The 18,563-nt window shown below is 40.6% G+C and overlaps 2 protein-coding genes across 5 annotated transcripts in view; both read right to left on the bottom strand.

Moving 5' to 3' along the window:
* The window catches only part of acsl3a (acyl-CoA synthetase long chain family member 3a), a 190,060-nt gene extending 182,781 nt beyond the window's left edge, over positions 1-7,279 (bottom strand). Inside the window, exon 1 of one of the 2 annotated variants that reach the window (XM_067451328.1) lies at positions 6,815-7,279. The gene's annotated coding sequence lies outside the window, so the exon portion shown is untranslated. The remainder of the gene's footprint in view (positions 1-6,814) is intronic. The other variant, XM_067451329.1, reaches the window with a different exon arrangement.
* Positions 7,280-11,327: 4,048 nt separating this feature from the next.
* slc8a2b (solute carrier family 8 member 2b) overlaps positions 11,328-18,563 on the bottom strand; it is a 158,430-nt gene continuing 151,194 nt past the window's right edge. For all 3 annotated transcript variants that reach the window (XM_067451306.1, XM_067451304.1, XM_067451305.1), the window contains one exon: positions 11,328-16,337. In XM_067451306.1, the coding sequence (XP_067307407.1) occupies positions 15,961-16,337 (377 nt within the window). In that variant the 3' untranslated portion in view covers positions 11,328-15,960. The remainder of the gene's footprint in view (positions 16,338-18,563) is intronic.

Raw genomic sequence — 18,563 nt, 5'->3', positions numbered from 1 at the left:
TGAAACCAGTAAGGTGGTCCCAATGCAAGTGAGACTGGCATCCAGCCTGGAGGACTCACCGCTGATGTCAGTGCGTGCAAGTGGCATCCCTAGATCAGCTCCATCCATCCCACAGGCCCCTGCGCTCTCAGACCTTCCAGAGCCTGGTGTCTTTTCAGCAGACCTTCCAGAGCCTCGTGTCGTCTCAGTGGACCTTCCAGAGCCTCGTGTCGTCTCAGCGGACCTTCCAGAGCCTGGTGTCGTGTCAGCGGACCTTCCAGAGCCTGGTGTCGTCTCAGCGGACCTTCCAGAGCCTGGTGTCGTCTCAGCGGACCTTCCAGAGCCTGGTGTCGTCTCAGCGGACCTTCCCGAGCCTGGTGTCGTCTCAGCGGACATTCCAGAGCCTGGTGTCGTCTCAGCGGACATTCCAGAGCCTGGTGTCGTCTCAGCGGACATTCCAGAGCCTGGTGTCGTCTCAGCGGACATTCCAGAGCCTGGTGTCGTCTCAGCGGACCTTCCAGAGCCTGGTGTCGTCTCAGCGGACCTTCCAGAGCCTGGTGTCGTCTCAGCGGACCTTCCAGAGCCTGGTGTCGTCTCAGCGGACCTTCCAGAGCCTGGTGTCGTCTCAGCGGACCTTCCAGAGCCTGGTGTCGTCTCAGCGGACCTTCCAGAGCCTGGTGTCGTCTCAGCGGACCTTCCAGAGCCTGGTGTCGTCTCAGCGGACCTTCCAGAGCCTGGTGTCGTCTCAGCGGACCTTCCAGAGCCTGGTGTCGTCTCAGCGGACCTTCCAGAGCCTGGTGTCGTCTCAGCGGACCTTCCAGAGCCTGGTGTCGTCTCAGCGGACCTTCCAGAGCCTGGTGTCGTCTCCGCTGACCTTCCCGAGCCTGGTGTCGTCTCCGCGGACATTCCCGAGCCTGGTGTCGTCTCAGCGGACATTCCAGAGCCTGGTGTCGTCTCAGCGGACATTCCAGAGCCTGGTGTCGTCTCAGCGGACCTTCCAGAGCCTGGTGTCGTCTCAGCGGACCTTCCAGAGCCTGGTGTCGTCTCAGCGGACCTTCCAGAGCCTGGTGTCGTCTCAGCGGACCTTCCAGAGCCTGGTGTCGTCTCAGCGGACCTTCCAGAGCCTGGTGTCGTCTCAGCGGACCTTCCAGAGCCTGGTGTCGTCTCAGCGGACCTTCCAGAGCCTGGTGTCGTCTCAGCGGACCTTCCAGAGCCTGGTGTCGTCTCAGCGGACCTTCCAGAGCCTCGTGTCGTCTCAGCGGACCTTCCAGAGCCTCGTGTCGTCTCAGCGGATCTTCCAGAACCTCCAGACACTGACCAAAGTCCAGAGAGGGCTGCGGCCCGTGCGCCGGTTCCAGAGAGGGTTCCGGCCCGTGCGCCGGTTCCAGAGAGGACTCCGCCTCCTGCCCCGAGTCCAGAGAGGACTCCGCCTCCTGCCCCGAGTCCAGAGAGGACTCCGACTCCTGCCCCGAGTACAGAGAGGACTCCGACTCCTGCCCCGAGTACAGAGAGGACTCCGACTCCTGCCCCGAGTCCAGAGAGGACTCCGACTCCTGCCCCGAGTCCAGAGAGGACTCCGACTCCTGCCCCGAGTCCAGAGAGGACTCCGCCTCCTGACTGGACTCTGGCTGGACCACCTGCTCTGCCGTGGGGGTCTTCAACCTCACCTGCGCTGCTGTGGTGGTCATTTGCGCCGCCGTATGGGTCTTCAACCTCACCTGCACTGCTGTGGTGGTCATCTGCTCCGCCGTGGGAGTCTTCAAGACCGTCTGCTCTGTTGTGGTGGTCGTCTGCTCCGCCGTGGGGGTCTTCAAGACCGTCTGCTCTGTTGTGGTGGTCGTCTGCTCCGCCGTGGGGGTCTTCAAGACCGCCGGCTCCGCTCCGGTCGCCTGTGCAACCCTAGTCATCTGCCCGGACTGCGCCACCCTGGTCATCTGCCCGGACTGCGCCATCCTGGTCATCTGCCCGGACTGCGCCACCCTGGTCATCTGCCCGGTCTGCGCCACCCTGGTCATCTGCCCGGTCTGCGCCACCCTGGTCATCTGCCCGGTCTGCACCACCCTGGTCATCTACATACAGCTCCATTCTGGCCTCCTGCTCTGCCTGAATCTCCAGGCTCTCTTCCACTACATGGGCCTGGCCCTCCATCCCGCACCCATGTCCGCCTCCGCTCCACCTCCCTCCTGGACCATTTTAGGAGCGTCTGGAAGCCGCTCCTTTGAGGGGGGGCTATGTCACAATTCACCAGTGTGAGTGCCCGTGATCACCACCAGAGGGCACTCCACCCCAGACTGTCACTCCATCACAAACTACATTACCCATAATCCTTGGACTCATTGGCACTCATTGTTTTCACCTGTCTCTCATCACCTCATTACCTCTGCCTATATAAGCCTGGTTATCTCTGTCATTCATTGCGAAGTCTTGTTTAGTGTCACAACTGCATTTCTGAGCGTTTCCCTGGTTTCATGTATCTTGGTCTTTGATTTCTTGCCTTCTCCGTGGATTACCCTTTTGCCTGTTCCTTCTGTTTTGTTTGCCTTTTCGGACTGATTTCCTGTTATGACCTTTTGCCTGTTCTATTGACTACGACTTTGGATTACCCTTCAATAAATACTGCGTTTGGATCTTCAACCAACCTTCTGTCTCAGAGCAGTTCGTTACAGGCGTAATCGTAGCAAAAGTTATGCATTTTAAACCGAAAACAACGCACTAGTGTAAGCGAGGCCTAAAAGTGTACCTCACTTCTCACTACTGTGAGTGATTGTGACGTTACTGATGCTAAAGATGCAATTCGATTCCACATATGATCATAAATGGTGTCAAGCAGTAAACTAAAAGAATACAGAACCAATATGAGTACAAATCAAAGGATCCCCAGTGTTGGCATATGCACATAGAATATTTCAAATATACTGTATCATGCACAAGACGCCCACCCAGTAAGATCTAGAAGCTATTCCTGCAGATATCATTTATTATTCACACTCATCAGTGGCTGTAAGGCAAAGGAAGCCTCAAATATCCCTTTCATACATTCTCAAGGAACTCATGAATAACTCAATGAATGTCAGCAAATGCATGGCAATCTCCACTGCTGCCCACCTCTTTGCTCTGTTATCCAGAATTTAAAGTTAACATTAAGGTTGTTATTACTAACCCTTTTCTTCCCGAGATGTAAGGCAGAATGTCTGAGCTACAGATTTTCATACAATGAAAGTGGATGCTGATATATATTACTTTATTAAATTCTAATACAGTCAAGCTGTGTACTGTGCACTATTTTGTACACTCTACATGTACAGTAGCATAGCTTTATGAGGGAAACATTATAATTTAAGCTGTTTATCAGTGCTAAGTCTTGAATCTCATTTGCAATTGTGTTCCATTAAAAAAATGCATAATTTTAAGTTTCATTAGATGCCATTTGCTCTTCCATTTTTGGAGCTTTGCTTCTGCTTAAGACCTCCTTTTATCTTAAAGGTCCCGTTCTTGAGTTCATGTTTCGCGTGTAAAAACACAGTATTTTTCACACAATTGACTTATCTGTACAGCGCGGTTTCCTCTGTCCTAAAAACGGCCTGATGATTTCCTTGTTCTATGAAGTCCCTCCTTTAGAAACACGTAACGAGTTCTGATTGGGCCAGCGCTTCCCGTGTTGTGATTGGACAGCAGCTTAGCGCACTTTGCCCGGAAAGGTCCCGCCTCTTACCATAACGGGGAGATGCAAGCGCTGAATGCACGCTCTTCTCCACGTGGGAGAGCAACAAGACCACGCCCCCTATTTTGCGTGTTCTTGTGGGCGGAGGGTTCGTCAACAAACGGTTCTAGTGACGTCATTCCTGAAGGAAGTGCAGGGGTGTAGTCCAAACCGGCCGTTCGCTGTAGGCTTTGAAAGGGAACTTCTGTTAAATAAAATATCTCGCTTGGCATTGAACTTTGAGCTTTATAATTTTACAGGTATTATTTATGCTCCAACAGCAACATTACACACTAACTAAAGTTTGAATCGCGAAGAACGGGACCTTTAAAATAAAATGGGATTAGATTTGGAAAATTTGGGGGTAAACCTATCCTTAATGTCCTGGACACATTTTTAGCCTCTCTTTTTCTTCATTTATCATGTACATCGCCCCACCTATCTTTTTCTGAGCTCACAGCTGTTTTTTCAGTGTAAATACAGAGAACAGCAAATCCAATATGGTATATAAGAGCATTGCACAAAAACATAAGCTGAATATCATGGGTCTGAAACGGTGTTCTCTGTTTATGATGAAAATGGTTTTGTGTGATGAATCTAAAATCGCAGCTATGTGAAAAGAGGCGAGATTTACTTCCTCTTTCCAATGAAAGGATCATTGTTTGATACCAGCAGCACTCATACAGGATAGAAGAAGAGGCTGAGTGAGAAAAAAAGGGAGAGCTGCTATTGTGTCATGTTGTGTAAAGTAACACAGAGCGTGTGTCTGCTTTACGGTGCATCTTTGTGCCCTATATGAGCATCTGTGGCCATCATCTGTGTGAGTTTTCTGCGGTCAGCGTCTGGCAGTACGGGCGAAATTTGTTTATTTTGCATAAATAAAGCACTTATGACATTACTTTCATGACAATAAAGCACATTTTACACACAAATCCTTTCAGGACACAATCGTTTAGTTTGTTTTTGTAATGAGAACTACACTCATTCAATATCAATGAACGCTATTGACTTCTGGCGACATGAGCGCAATACAAAAAGTAGTAAGAATGGTTCTTATGGTGGTCACACTTGTAGTTTGGTGTGCTTGGTCCAGACCAACAAATAGTCCTGGTGCTGTATTCACAAAACATCTTAAGGCTAAAAGTAGCTCCTAACTTACTGATTCCGGAGAAACTCTTGAAAATAACAGGCGTGTCAATCCTAATTTTAGGACTCCTAATTTTTAGCTCTAAGAGCGTTTCACAAAGCATTTTAGTGCTAAAACTAGCTTCTAAATCCTCAAAACGCTAGGAGTAGTCCAGCGGACTCCCAACCCAAGTCACTAAGACCAAATCACATACACATGGCTGTTGTTGAAAACTTTTCCTCTCCTTTCTCTCTTCAACTTCGCTTCCTACTAACTATCCTATCATAATAAAAAGGCAAAAATGCTAATAATAATAATAATATTAATTTTTTTATTACATAAGTAAATAAATCAAAAATATAATAATGTCTTACTACCTGTGGCAATTGTTTCACAAGTTCACACTCACAAATGGTCGAGTAGAAGAGTAAAATAAGCCTATGGATCTTGGCTGTGTATATATATCTTCTCACGCTTAGACAGTATTTGAACGTGCTCCTCATGAACATTGTTTATAAAACATAATTTTAGCTTGAATTTTGCAATCTGGAAAGATGCAGACACTTGGCCTACTTTTTAAAATCTTTATTTGAATATGGCAAAAAAATTATTTTTTAACTTTTATTTGAATATGGCAACATGAAACCTCGTTCAACAAAATATTTCTGTAATCAAATCAATGACAGAGATCCCTCCCCTATCAACCAATCACTGTGGTCATATTTAGTAAGCAGCTAGGTCAACCCCGCCCTTACTCTTAGCTTAAAGGGATAGTTCGCCCAAAAATGAAAATGTAATGTTTATCTGCTTACCCCCAGGGCATCCAAGATGTAGGTGTGTTTGTTTCTTCAGTAGAACACAAAAGAAGATTTTTAACTCCAACCGTTGCTCGTATAATGCATGTCAATGGGGTCTAATTCGAGCAACGTTTGGAGTTAAACATCTTCTACGTAGGAGTGGTGCTTACCATTAAGACAAATGTTTATGAAAACTACCTTATTACATCGGAAAATAAATAACATTATAAAAGTTTATGTTCGACTGGTAAATGTAACCTCTGATATTACAGTAATTTCACAAATTTGATGGTTCCTTGAATAGTTTACAGCATCATTTTGAAGAGATAAATTAGTTTCAGAGTATCAATACAATTAAACACAATCAAGAACTAACTGACATGTTTCTTACAGCAACAGGTTATTTCAGCAAACCAGATCTGCGTAGGCCTGGAGGATGTGCACGAGAATGAGAGAACAGAATTGGATCAAACAGCATTAATGATTTCAAACTAAAATACACAAGCTCAACCATAAGAATGCAGTAAAGCTTAAGAAACTGAATAGGCTTATTAATCCAAAAGGCACAATAATGACAATAAAGCTTGGTGTTTACAGACACTAAATACCTGCCACAGCTCAATCTCATGACCTCTCCCACTCAACAAGACACAAAAGCGTCTCTGTGTGCCTTTCCTAATCATAATCTGATTCCTTATTACAGCAGTATCCCAGACTCACTGGAGGAATGAGGTAAACAACATTTAAAGTGTGATGAAGAGTCTCTTCAAGATAATCTCTCTTCAGTGTACATTGACCTTTTATTTGTTTAAATGCCTTCAATTAGAAATTAACTATTGGAAAGTCGAGGTTTGAGTGGAAATTAAAGGTTTGAGTGGTTTTAAACACATCCAAATGGGTAAATTTCAACAGCCTTTTCAAACAGCAATTGCAAAAGATAGTACAAAGACAATTTGCTTTCAGTTAACGTTAAGCGATTTCAGTTACGTTAGTTAAGATGGTTTATCAATAATCCATAAGTATTGTAAATATTACTTTATTATAACTTAGGTTTAATGTAGGCTAGAAAATGAATCACCAAACCTTGTTTGGGGGTCTGTTTAAAACGTCTTTAGTGCCAGAATGTTGTAAGTTACCAGACCATCAACCGCTTACAGATATTTATCTAAACATCGACCCCGTTTAAAGTCGACACATAAATCGCAAACTGACCTTAATTCGTTTCCGGTGACTGACAGAAAGTTTACTTTTTTTACACGGAGGCAGCTGCTGCACACCTGAAGTCCCGCTGACTGAACATCAACAGTCGTTAAGGTTTGTATGCACACCGAGGTTGCGGTTTGTAGCGCGCGCTCATGAGTGTAGAGCGCGAGCTGTGATTGGACTTTCCGCGGTGGCGCGTGGCGGGGTCCGATGCGTGATGTCACCGGTACCCGTGGCTCGGGTTCAACCGGTTCGTCGCCGGGTTTTATGTGCAAGTTTGCGACGTCATGTAGTGAGGTTTTCAGTCGTTGCACTTGCATAATGTCTTCTTTTTCTTTTGCAAGTTGTCATCAGCTGTAACCTTTTTAGTGACCGTGTCCTTCAGTGTTCTAGTGACCCATTACAAGACCTTCCCTGAATGTTGGGTTTTTAGTGGATTCAGAGTATGAATTATTAGGGGAGACCGGAGCTGTGCTGGGGGGCAATTGTATTTTTTTTTTTTTTTTTTTGTATTATTATTATTTTTATTTTTTTACTTACAGGCAACATGAAATACACTAGTCATCTTTTGATACAAGAAAGAAATAAAGGCACCTATTAAAGGCACAATATGTAAGATTTTTGGATTAAAATATCCAAAAACCACTAGAACAATGTTATATATTTTGCTGATTTGTGTAGGCCTACTTACATTATCTCAAATGTTTCCAAGAATGTTTAAATTAAGAGAAATAAGCACTTTTAACCAGGACATGGACCGTGTCCGTGTGTTGCCTATCAGTGACATCATACCTGAGTTACCCTCCATCTCCGGATTTATTTTGTAGTAACCATGGAAACAGCAAAGACGCTTTAATATATTATGTGTTTTATTAGACAGGCGAGCAACTGTTTGGATATATTCAGAAAACGAATCATTGTTATATAGCTCAACATAGTCGCCTTAATCTCGTTTTCATGATTTTTACTGCAGTGAGCTATCGATATTAGGCATGGTTAAACATGGTGTCTCATAGTAACTGCCAAACAAACACACAATGCATTATAACAGCTTTAAACACACTCAAATAATTTATGTAATATGATAAACAGCGCTGCGTTACCTCACATACACATGAGCGGAAGAAGCGGGGGCGGTGTAAATTTAGAGATTAAAGTGTTATTTCATGTTTTTCAGTATAAGAGTGGCGTCTGCTAGACTGTTGGCATCTACGTCTTTTCTCATTTGTTCATTTTATACATTCTGTATAATGACAAATGAACCTGATTATAATTGATCTCCCAATTCATTGTTTTAATCTAAGTTTGACAAACATAAAAAGTCATTTTATAAATGTATTCATTTAATTTTAACTGTATTTGATCAAATTGAGACCAACTCAATTACATTTTATCACATGAATTTGTATTTTATGAGTTATTTGATGGAAATCCTGTCCTCAATTAAACTGAATTAGTCCAATGAGTTATTTTTTTGAGTGCGCAGATCAAGGGCTCTATTTTAAAGATCTGAGCGCATGGTCTGAAGCGCATGAGGTCAAATGGGCGCACAGGCGCATGGTGCAAAAGGGATAATGGGAAAAATGGTGTGTTTTGGACGTAACGTGCAATAAACCAATCTCATCTCATCCCAGTCTCATCTCCCATTCCCTTTAAAGGCCAGTTGCACTCGCACTATGGCGGATTGATGGAATTTGTTAGTGGAAAGACTGAACGCTTCTCCAGAGAGGAATCCTTTTATTTTTCAATATTTTAAAAATGTGTGTGCGCTGCTGCTGTGTGTGTAATAAACGGATTGTACCCGTGTGGTCTTGCTATCTTCTTCCGCATTGTTATTGCTGCTGGCTAATGATCGACCGATCATCTCCATGAGTCGGTGGGCGAGGCTACTGGATTAGACGTGCTGTAGAGGTGTGTGTTTTGTAGCGCTATGATGTGAGAATGAAGCTCACGATCGTTTTCTGGGCCTGGTGTCTATAAAAGCTTTTCTTTGACCAACAAGGAAGTTCTCAGCTCTGAAACTTAGATTTCTCAATTCATCACCCCTTTAAATAACACAAATAAATATTGCGCCATTGACTTTAGACCAGGTTTTGGCTGGTCAATGGCGTAGTCAAATTCAGTTTCTCAAAACAGAAACGCGCCAATAAGGCGCCAGAACACACAGGGGCTTCGGACTGGGGTAAAGTGTACCAAGTACCCAGGGCCCGAGGCAGGGGGGGGCCCTTAGAAGTCAGTTTTCTATACATACATATACATGCACTAACATTTGTATAGAATTTATGTACAAATGGCTTATTTTGTTTACATTACATGTTTTTTTATGATAAAAATGCAATACCTCACCCATTGGTATCACTATGGTATTTGGTATGGGGGCCCAGCAAGATGGTTTGTACCCAGGGCCCAAAATTTGGTGCTACACCGCTGAGAACACACCTCGCTTTCAGACCAGCCATGGACACACAAATGCATTTGCTATTTAAACAATGGGGCTCAGGACATGAGCCCCAACTGAACTGCGCTGACAAAAAACACATTGCACCGTGTGTAGGATAGGGCTCTAAGTGTCATCACTCTGGCTTGTTCCTAATTGGAAGAATTGAGTGTTACAATTCCCGCTCTATCGTCTTACATCTTAAATTCAGAACAAGGTGACAGATTAGGGACAAAGACACTCTTAGATTGGGTCCAGATGATGTAATTCACTTACAAACATACACCTCACACATGTTTTCTTTATACTTTTAGAAGCTATACAGGCTTTAAAACTATACGTTCATACAAAGCAAGTGCTGTATAGTTACAGTGCTGTACAGTATAAATTCATTTTCAGGTTTTTTTTAAAGAATAGTGAATTTTAAACATGGAAATAGTTTAAGTAAAAACAGTCATAGGCTATTTTAGCTGAGGACCGTAAAAACACACGGAATAAGTCTACATTTTACAATCCATTTCTGAGACGATGAACACTAACCGTAGAATAGTTTTGTTTCTCTATTTTTATTACTGAAAAGCAAAAGCTTACTGGAATGGCAAACTGTCAGTGTTGAACATAATGACACCTTACTAATCACAGTTCTCTGAACTTGACTTTTGTGATGGCATAACAACTGCTGGATTTATTTGAAAGATGAGTGAATTATCGGATCTGTACATTTCACTGTTCTGTTTGCATGACTGGTACAAATGAACAGCAACAGGCCTACAGCAGCCTTTACATACGGACGTCCAATACTTAGAATTTTGATGCATTATATATATAGATGTTATTACAAATCACTCAAGGACAGTACATGTTTTAAAATAAATAAACTATATTCAATAAGGTCAGCTTGAGCTCTAACAGCTACATCATTTTTTCCCCCTTGGGACACATTACACATCATGCCATGTTCTTCAAAACAAATGTCCTCGCCTTTAGTTGTCTTGACTTTTTCTGTTACCTACATGAAAAAATGAACGAAAACAAACGAAAACACATACAAACATAAAAACCTTAAATATTACTTTCTAGTGAATTATTACAGTATTTGATATATATATATATATATATATATATATATATATATATATATATATATATATATATATATATATATATATATATATATAATATATTAATGTCACATAATTTCTTCATTTCTGACACATTATTAAAGTAATTTAACAGGCAGAGAGAGAATGATCACAGATAGAAGTGCACAAAAACAAGGCAGGGGAGCAAGACCAGTTCTGGTCGACACAGACAACATACAAAACTCTGAGGACAAGACAGAGATTCATAACATGAAAAGTAATAGCGATTTTTTTTTCCACATTTCTCTAGGCAGAAAGTAAATGAAGTGTAACAAACTGTTTGTCAAAAGGTTATCTTTCTCAATTCCTATTCTATTCTAAAACAAGGAAGATCATTAATATCATATTGTGTGAATAGGGTACAAAAAACACCTGCAAGTAAAAAACAAACAAAAAACATTGCAACATAAGAAACAAAAGATGGGATAATACAGTAAATGTAAACGTTGACACTAATAACAGCTCATGCGTACAAACGGGTACTTCATGCATTTTGCACATTAGAGGCACATGTACAGCTTCACATTTACAGCAATGAACACAGTCCAATCGCTCAGAAATTCAACATCATCACCAGACACGTGTCTCAATGAACACACGGTTAACACACAACACGGTCACAGCTACAGTGTATTTTACTCTGTTCTCATCAGTTAAGTTCCTTGTAAATTAATTAATAAATAAACATAGCCTTTGGCCCAGTCAGTGCACAAGAAACTGTTTTACAGAGACATGTTACTTGTAATTCAAAAACAAATGATAGATCGATAGATCGATAGATCGATATAGACAGATAGATGATAGACAGATCGATAAAAAGACAGACAGAGAGAGAGAGCTAGATAGATAGATAGATAGATAGATAGATAGATAGATAGATAGATAGATAGATAGATAGACAGACAGACAGACAGACAGATAGACAGACAGATAGACAGACAGACAGACAGACAGACAGACAGACAGACAGACAGACAGACAGACAGACAGACAGACAGACAGACAGATAGATAGATAGATAGATAGATAGATAGATAGATAGATAGATAGATAGATAGATAGATAGATAGATAGATAGATAGATAGATAGATAGATAGAAAGACAGAAAGAAAGACAGACAGACAGACAGACAGACAGACAGACAGACAGACAGACAGACAGACAGACAGATAGATAGATAGATAGATAGATAGATAGATAGATAGATAGATAGATAGATAGATAGATAGATAGATAGATAGATAGATAGATAGATAGATAGATGTGCAGCATGTACAGATGAATTTGCTGCATTAATCATAAACACTGCAAACGGAGTCTGAATTATCATACAACATACGGTGATTTCTTGCAACCCAAGTAAACCTACTGAGAATATCTAAACATCTTGGAAATAGTTATCAAAAACCATTACATCAATAACTACTGAGAGCTTCCTATCAATTTGAGTACACACTTGGAAATAGAAAAATCACCTACTGAAAATGTCGTATTCCAAAAAGTTTTACAAAGCTTTCGACTTTCAACAGAGTTGTAAAAAGAGTAAACATCTGACATTCAGGGCAATGGGTGATTTCCTCAGATAAACTCCAGCTTGATTCCACAAAACACAAGATCACTGATGATCAGATTCAATCATATTAGAAAACATTACCTTTCAGAAACTCTCTATCACGCTCCTTGTCGTTTGCCGGATTTATTGCACGTTCTCTTTGTAGTGTTAAGAAGAAAAAAAAGCCTACATGCGCGAAAGGAAACCTGGAAGCAAGCGAAAGGGTCAGGAGAGGCACCAAGTATCACCGAAGAAGGGTTTACTGTCACATATTGCACACTTTGTCTCAATCAATTTGGTTTCTGTTGAGAAAACATGAACACATTAACACTTACCACAATACAGATACAGTTATGAAGTTATTAGTTCAATATTAAATTATCAAGACGTTTCTTAAGGCAATAACAGATTTAGGATTCTGCTAATCTAGGATTGACCCCGTCCTTCAGGGTTTCAAATAAGAAAATCTCTGTCAAAGAAAAGAAACCACCATTGAACAATTTCGATGTGTTTTAACAGTCCGTTTAAGCCAGTTTAAGTTGATGCTGATGTTGAGCAAGTATAAAACAAGATTTCATGCTTTATCATTAACACACCATAGAGTTTAGAGAACGCATTTCTCTCTGCCAAACTGTAAACGAAGGCATGAACGTTGTTCAACGTGATTAATGCTGAATTCCCGTGCTCTCGGAATAGTCGTAAATACGAGTTTTGGTAAAAATTGCACATGAACGACCTCCCATTTCAAAATTTGAATGGCATGAGCTCGTAATAACTTCAGAAGTGGGAATTACCAAATTTCCGATAGCACGTGAAGGCAGAATAAATGTGAGCCAAAGCTTGTCGAGTGAAAACACAGATCAATGATTCCATTTTTTTCATTCTCGAAAAGGCATCCTGATCTGCTCTTTAATAAATTAAATGTTGTTCATTAAGTTCTGATCATAAAAGAGATCTGGCAGCCATCCTTGTAGTCCGTTTAGTAAACAAATATTGTAAACTTCAAATTCATGCACGTCTTCAGAGTCAACGCATGCCATTATAGATCTGCCGATATGTACTCCATCATGCATTTCGATCGACTAGACCACAGACAAAAGTCCAGCCCTGAAGTATAGCACAGATACACACACCATAACGAACATCTACAGACCGGACAGATGAGCCGACGACATAAAAACGCTTAGCATCCCCTTCACGTACATGTACACACAATCCTGAGTGCTCTACGAGTAAACAACTTTTTTTATTGTGAATCTGTCAGGGACCAGACGATTCAAGGACCAATCAGCTTCCCACGCATAATGAGCCCGCCGTGTTCTATAAAGAACCAATCAATGCGCAGCTCTTCAAATCATTAATTGTTCTAGAGATCGCCCCAGACAGGTTTACACAATGCAGAGAGAACCTGTACAATGACGTTTAAAACTTTAGCGTTTCGTTATGAGAAGTTGGGTGAACGTGACCGCACATTTTCTTGCAAATCCAAATCATTTGTCCTCCTAATAAACCTGTATTAAGAAGTAAACGTAAACAGTAATAAACTCCCAGTTACTTTGACCGGACTGAACCCCATTCGATGGAGATAAACTCCTAGCATACTCTGAACACTGCTGTGGTCTTAACAGTTTCACGCACGTCCCCGTAGGCTTGGAGAAAACGGAGATGACGGCGAGTGTTTTCCGGGTGGGATTTTTCACAATGACACTTTTAAAATGGCCACAGAGAGAGTTCCATTGTCTCTAGGCAGCAGACAGTGCGGAATGAATGTAACAATTGAAGATTCAAATCATTATGATGTCATCGAGAGCAGTGTTCCATTTCAGCCGATTCCAGTCATAATACTGTCTGTGTGAAACGTTTTGTTCGTTGAATTACAGGGATCATTGAATTGTAGAACATGTAAAACTAAATGTCCAATGTCTTTAAACCTTCATCCTTCCCTCGGGACATTTTGACCCAGAACTCATTGGTCTTTTTTTTTTTGTTGAAAATTAAGTGTTCAAGATCTTAGAACTTGACCCATGAAAACACACACAAAAAAAGACTGGATGAGTATTATGTGGTTGTAATAAAAAAAAGTAACAAATCCTTCCCTCACGGGTCAATTTGACCCCCTTGGGAATGAATGGAATGTGAGGAATGCTTCAGTATTATATAAAAAAAAATTTGGTAACATTTTAGCATTTTTAGTTTTAAACTAAAAATGCTAAAATGTTACCAACAATTTTTTTTTAATAATGTCTTCATTCTGAAGAGATAAACTTGAGAATTGACTTCAGGACCCAGAGGAACAGCTCATTTTCTGAGCTAAAAGGTCATTTAGTGGCAAGAGTCATGAAATATAATGTTGTTATTATATAAAAATTTACCCAGTGTGAGATTTTTTGGGCTGGTTATGCATGTATTGGAGAGTTATTTTGAATTTAAGTTGAAAAAATTATATTATTTATTCATGAAGTCTAATAATTTAAATGCAAATAGAAAAAAATATACAAATAAATTGACATTTCTGGACAAAAAAAGGGTCTAATATTAGGGTTTGGGGTCATTTTGACCTGTGTGGGAAGGATTTGTTCTTCGATCATTCTTCTGTCCATTAGCTAGAGCAGCCCTATTCACTTTTTTTGCTGCCTAATAGAAATTTCTAGGATCGTTAAACGTTTTCTTCTTTTTTTTTGTCATTGTAGAGTACAGTTGAAAGTCTTTGATCACCTAGTGTCGTGATCAGTAATAAACAGCTAATTCTGACATATTTACGGATAATATTTTTACAAAAAAAAAAAAAAAAACATTACCATTTTTGTCACGTTACTATTAAATTGACTTTGTCAATTTCATTTTTGTTCGTTGAAGTCCGACTTCAATCGCTCCAGGTGAAACATTGCCAACATTATTTGTGCAGTACTGTTTCAATTGAAATCGTCACTAAAGTTCACTCAAGTAACTTGAGTTATGTAATTAGATTACTTTTTTAAAGGAACAATTCATGTAATGCATTAGTTTTAAATTTACAAAAAAAGTGACTTTTTCAAATAAGCAACGCACGTCACTTTTGATGTGAAAGGGTCTTTAGATTTCCCAAATATTTATATATATTTGTATTATTACAATGCAAGCCCAGCCCAGATTAGAATAAGTAATGTAAAAGTAGCCTAATGCTTTACTTTTTTTTTTTAAACTAAGTAACACAATTATTTGCTTTCAATATTGTAGCGCATTACTTTTGAAAGTAACTTTCCTCAACACTGCACACCAGACTGCATTATTATATTTTTATATTATATTTAATTTGATTAAAATAAGAAGCCCTAGAGCATGACATCATATCCTGCTGTGCATATTCACTGCAGGTGGAGTCTAAAGTAATTCTGCATGCTTGAAGTCTAGTGTGACGGGCATTTTCAGTCTGTCTTAAATTGTACTCAAGACCTCTGGAGTCGATCTGTCAAGCCACAATCGTAAAGGACCGCTTTAGTGCAGAATGATGCACACAGCCCAAGCAAAACTGCTGATTGTTATGCAGCTCTATAGCTGCAGCATTTTCATTAGCATCTAAAATGCTACTTTGCCTCTCATGTCTGGACACCTTTTATCTTAACTCTGATGCATTGTGCCCTTGAACCATAAAAAGCCTGTTATGTGACAATGTCTGCAGTGCTAAACAAAAGTCGTCAGTTCTGCCCATGAGCTCGAGAGACGGAATGATATAAACGAGACTATTTTACATCCTCATTTCCCTCTTTTGTTTCAGTACTTTACACTCTTTTTTGCCCTCTTTTGCTACATGCTTTGCATTCATAAACACCTCTTCTTTCATCTCTCTCAAACTCCATCCATTTCCTTTGAACTTCTTCCACATCAAATTCTCTATCAAGGTTCTTGGATACATCTAAGTTGAATGATCCTTGTATTCAACGATTCACCAAATACGTGTTTTGTAAGTGTGTGTGCAAATTTGTGTGTTGATTTATGTAGCTTTTTGGCTCCGAGCCTCAAAACCCCCTCTCTTTGCGGGGCCGTTCAGAAGCCCTCGATGTGGCAATAGGCCTCAAGACTGGAGAAGAGGATATAGAGGAACCACAGACCCAGAAAGAGGAGCGTAGTGAGTATACGTGAGACGCGAGGGCCGCCCAGCTCTCCCCCGATAGACGGCCGGCGCCGGAACAGTAGTACCGCCATGCAGACGAAGGCAAAAATAGTGAAGAGGGTGACAGAGAAGGCCAATGATCCAGGGTCTACGACAAACGCCTTGCCCTTGACCCACCAGTACACGGCCGCCACGGACCAGGCCACGCCGATACCCAGAAACACGTTGACGGCATTGCTGCCGGTGACGTTTCCAATGGAGGCGTCTGCGTACTGATCCTGAGTAGCGGCAACTTTACTGGCAAATGTGTCTGAAAGAGGCAGATAAATATCATGAGAAAATTAGTAGTCGACTTGTACATATGGACAAGGCCGATAAATTGGCCAATATTTCATATTTGAATATAATATAATTAATATAATACAATTATCAAATATTAAGATTTAATATATCATTATATTAATAATAATGTTTTTTGTACCATACATTTTTACTAAATTGTGATCTAAAACTATATGCACTACCATTCAAAGTTTGGGGTAGTTACTTTAAGAAATGTATATATTTTTTCCAGCAAGGATACATTAAATTGATAAAAACTTTTAGTAAAGACATTTATAATATTACAAAAGACTTCTATTTTAAATAAATGCTGTTCTTTTTAACTTTCTGTTCATAAAATAATAACATGTATCACGGTTTCCAGACAAATATGAAGCAGCACAACTGTTTTCAACATTGATAATAATCATAAATGTTTTTTGAGCATCAAATCAATTTCTGAAGGATCATGTGACACTGAAGATTGGAGAAAGGATGCTTAAAATTCACCTTTGATCACAGGTATCTTTTAAACTGTAATAATATTTCAATATATATTACTGCTTTTATTGTATTTTTTATTAAATAAATGCAGTCTTGGTGAGCAGAAAATACTTCTTTCAAAAGCATAGAAAAATCCCCAAATTCATATATACAGTGGGGCAAAAGTATTTATTCAGCCAACAATTGTTGTTCTCCCAACAATGTTCTCCCACTTAAAAAGATGAGAGATTCCTGTAATTTTCATCATAGGTACACTTCAACTATGAAAGACAGAGCCAGAAAAAACACATTGTCTGATTTTTTAAGAATTTATTTGAAAATGATGGTGGAAAATTAGTATTTGGTCACCTACACACAAAAAAAGCAAGGGCTATCTGGCTCTCACAGACCTGTAACTTCTTCTTTAAGAGGCTCCTCTGTCCTCCACTAGTTACCTGTATTAATGATACCTGTTTGAACTCGTTTTGAAACAAAATTGTAGACTTGCACCAGGCTGGAAAGACTGCATCTGCAATAGTTCAGCAGTGTGGTGTGAAGAAATCAACTGTGATTTATTATTAGAAAATATAAGACATACAAGACCACTGATAATCTCCCTCGATCTGGGGCTTCGCACAAGATCTCACCCCGTGGGGTCAAAATGATCACAAGAACAGTGAGCAAAAATCCCAGAACCACACGGGGGGACCTAGTGAATGACCTGCAGAGAGAGAGAGAGAGAGAGAGAGAGAGAGAGAGAGAGAGAGAGAGAGAGAGAGAGAGAGAGAGAGAGAGAGAGAGAGAGAGAGAGAGAGAGAGAGCTGGGACCAAAGTAACAAAGGCTAACGTCAGTAACACACTACGCCGCCAGGGACTCAAAACCTGCAGTGACAGACGTGTCCCCCTGCTTAAGCAAGTGCATGTCCGGGCCCGTCTAAAGTTTGCTAGAGAGCATTTGGATGATCCAGAAAAGGATTGGGAGAATGTCAGATGAAACCAAAATAGAACTTTTTGGTAAAAGCTCTACTTGTTGTGTTTGGAGGAGAAAGAATGCCGAGTTGCACCATACCTACTGTGAAGCATGGAGGTGGAAACATCATGCTTTGGGGCTGTTTTTCTGCAAATGGACCAGAACGACTGATCCATGTAAAAGGAAAGAATGAATAGGGCCATGTATCGTGAGATTTTGAGTAAAAACCTCCTTCCATCAGCAAGGGCATTGAAGATGAAACGTGGCTGGGTCTTTCAGCATGACAATGATCCCAAACACACCGCCCGGGCAACAAAGGAGTGGCTTTGTAAGAAGCATTTCAAGGTCCTAGAGTGGTCTAGCCAGTCTCCAGATCTCAACCCCATAGAAAATCTTTGGAGGGAGTTGAAAATCCCTGTTGCCCAGCGACAGCCCCCAAACATCACTGCTCTAGAAGAGATCTGCATGGAGGAATGGACCAAACTAACATTAACAGTGTGTAAAAAACTTGTGGAAAATAACAGAAAACGTATTACCTCTGTCATTGTCAACAAAGGGTATATAGCAAAGTATTGAGATGAACTTTTGTTATTGACTAAATACTTATTTTCCATCCTAATTTGCAAATAAATTCTTTAAAAATCAGACAATGCGATTTTCTTTCTACTTCTGTCTCTCATAGTTGAACTGTACCTATGATGAAAATTACAGGCCTCTCTCATCTTTTTAAGTAGGAGAAATTGCACAATTGGTGGTTGACTA

The sequence above is a fragment of the Pseudorasbora parva genome, chromosome 8, assembly GCF_024679245.1.
Source record: "Pseudorasbora parva isolate DD20220531a chromosome 8, ASM2467924v1, whole genome shotgun sequence".
Classification (NCBI taxonomy): Eukaryota; Metazoa; Chordata; class Actinopteri; order Cypriniformes; family Gobionidae; genus Pseudorasbora; species Pseudorasbora parva.
This window is presented reverse-complemented; position numbering and strand designations above follow the sequence as displayed.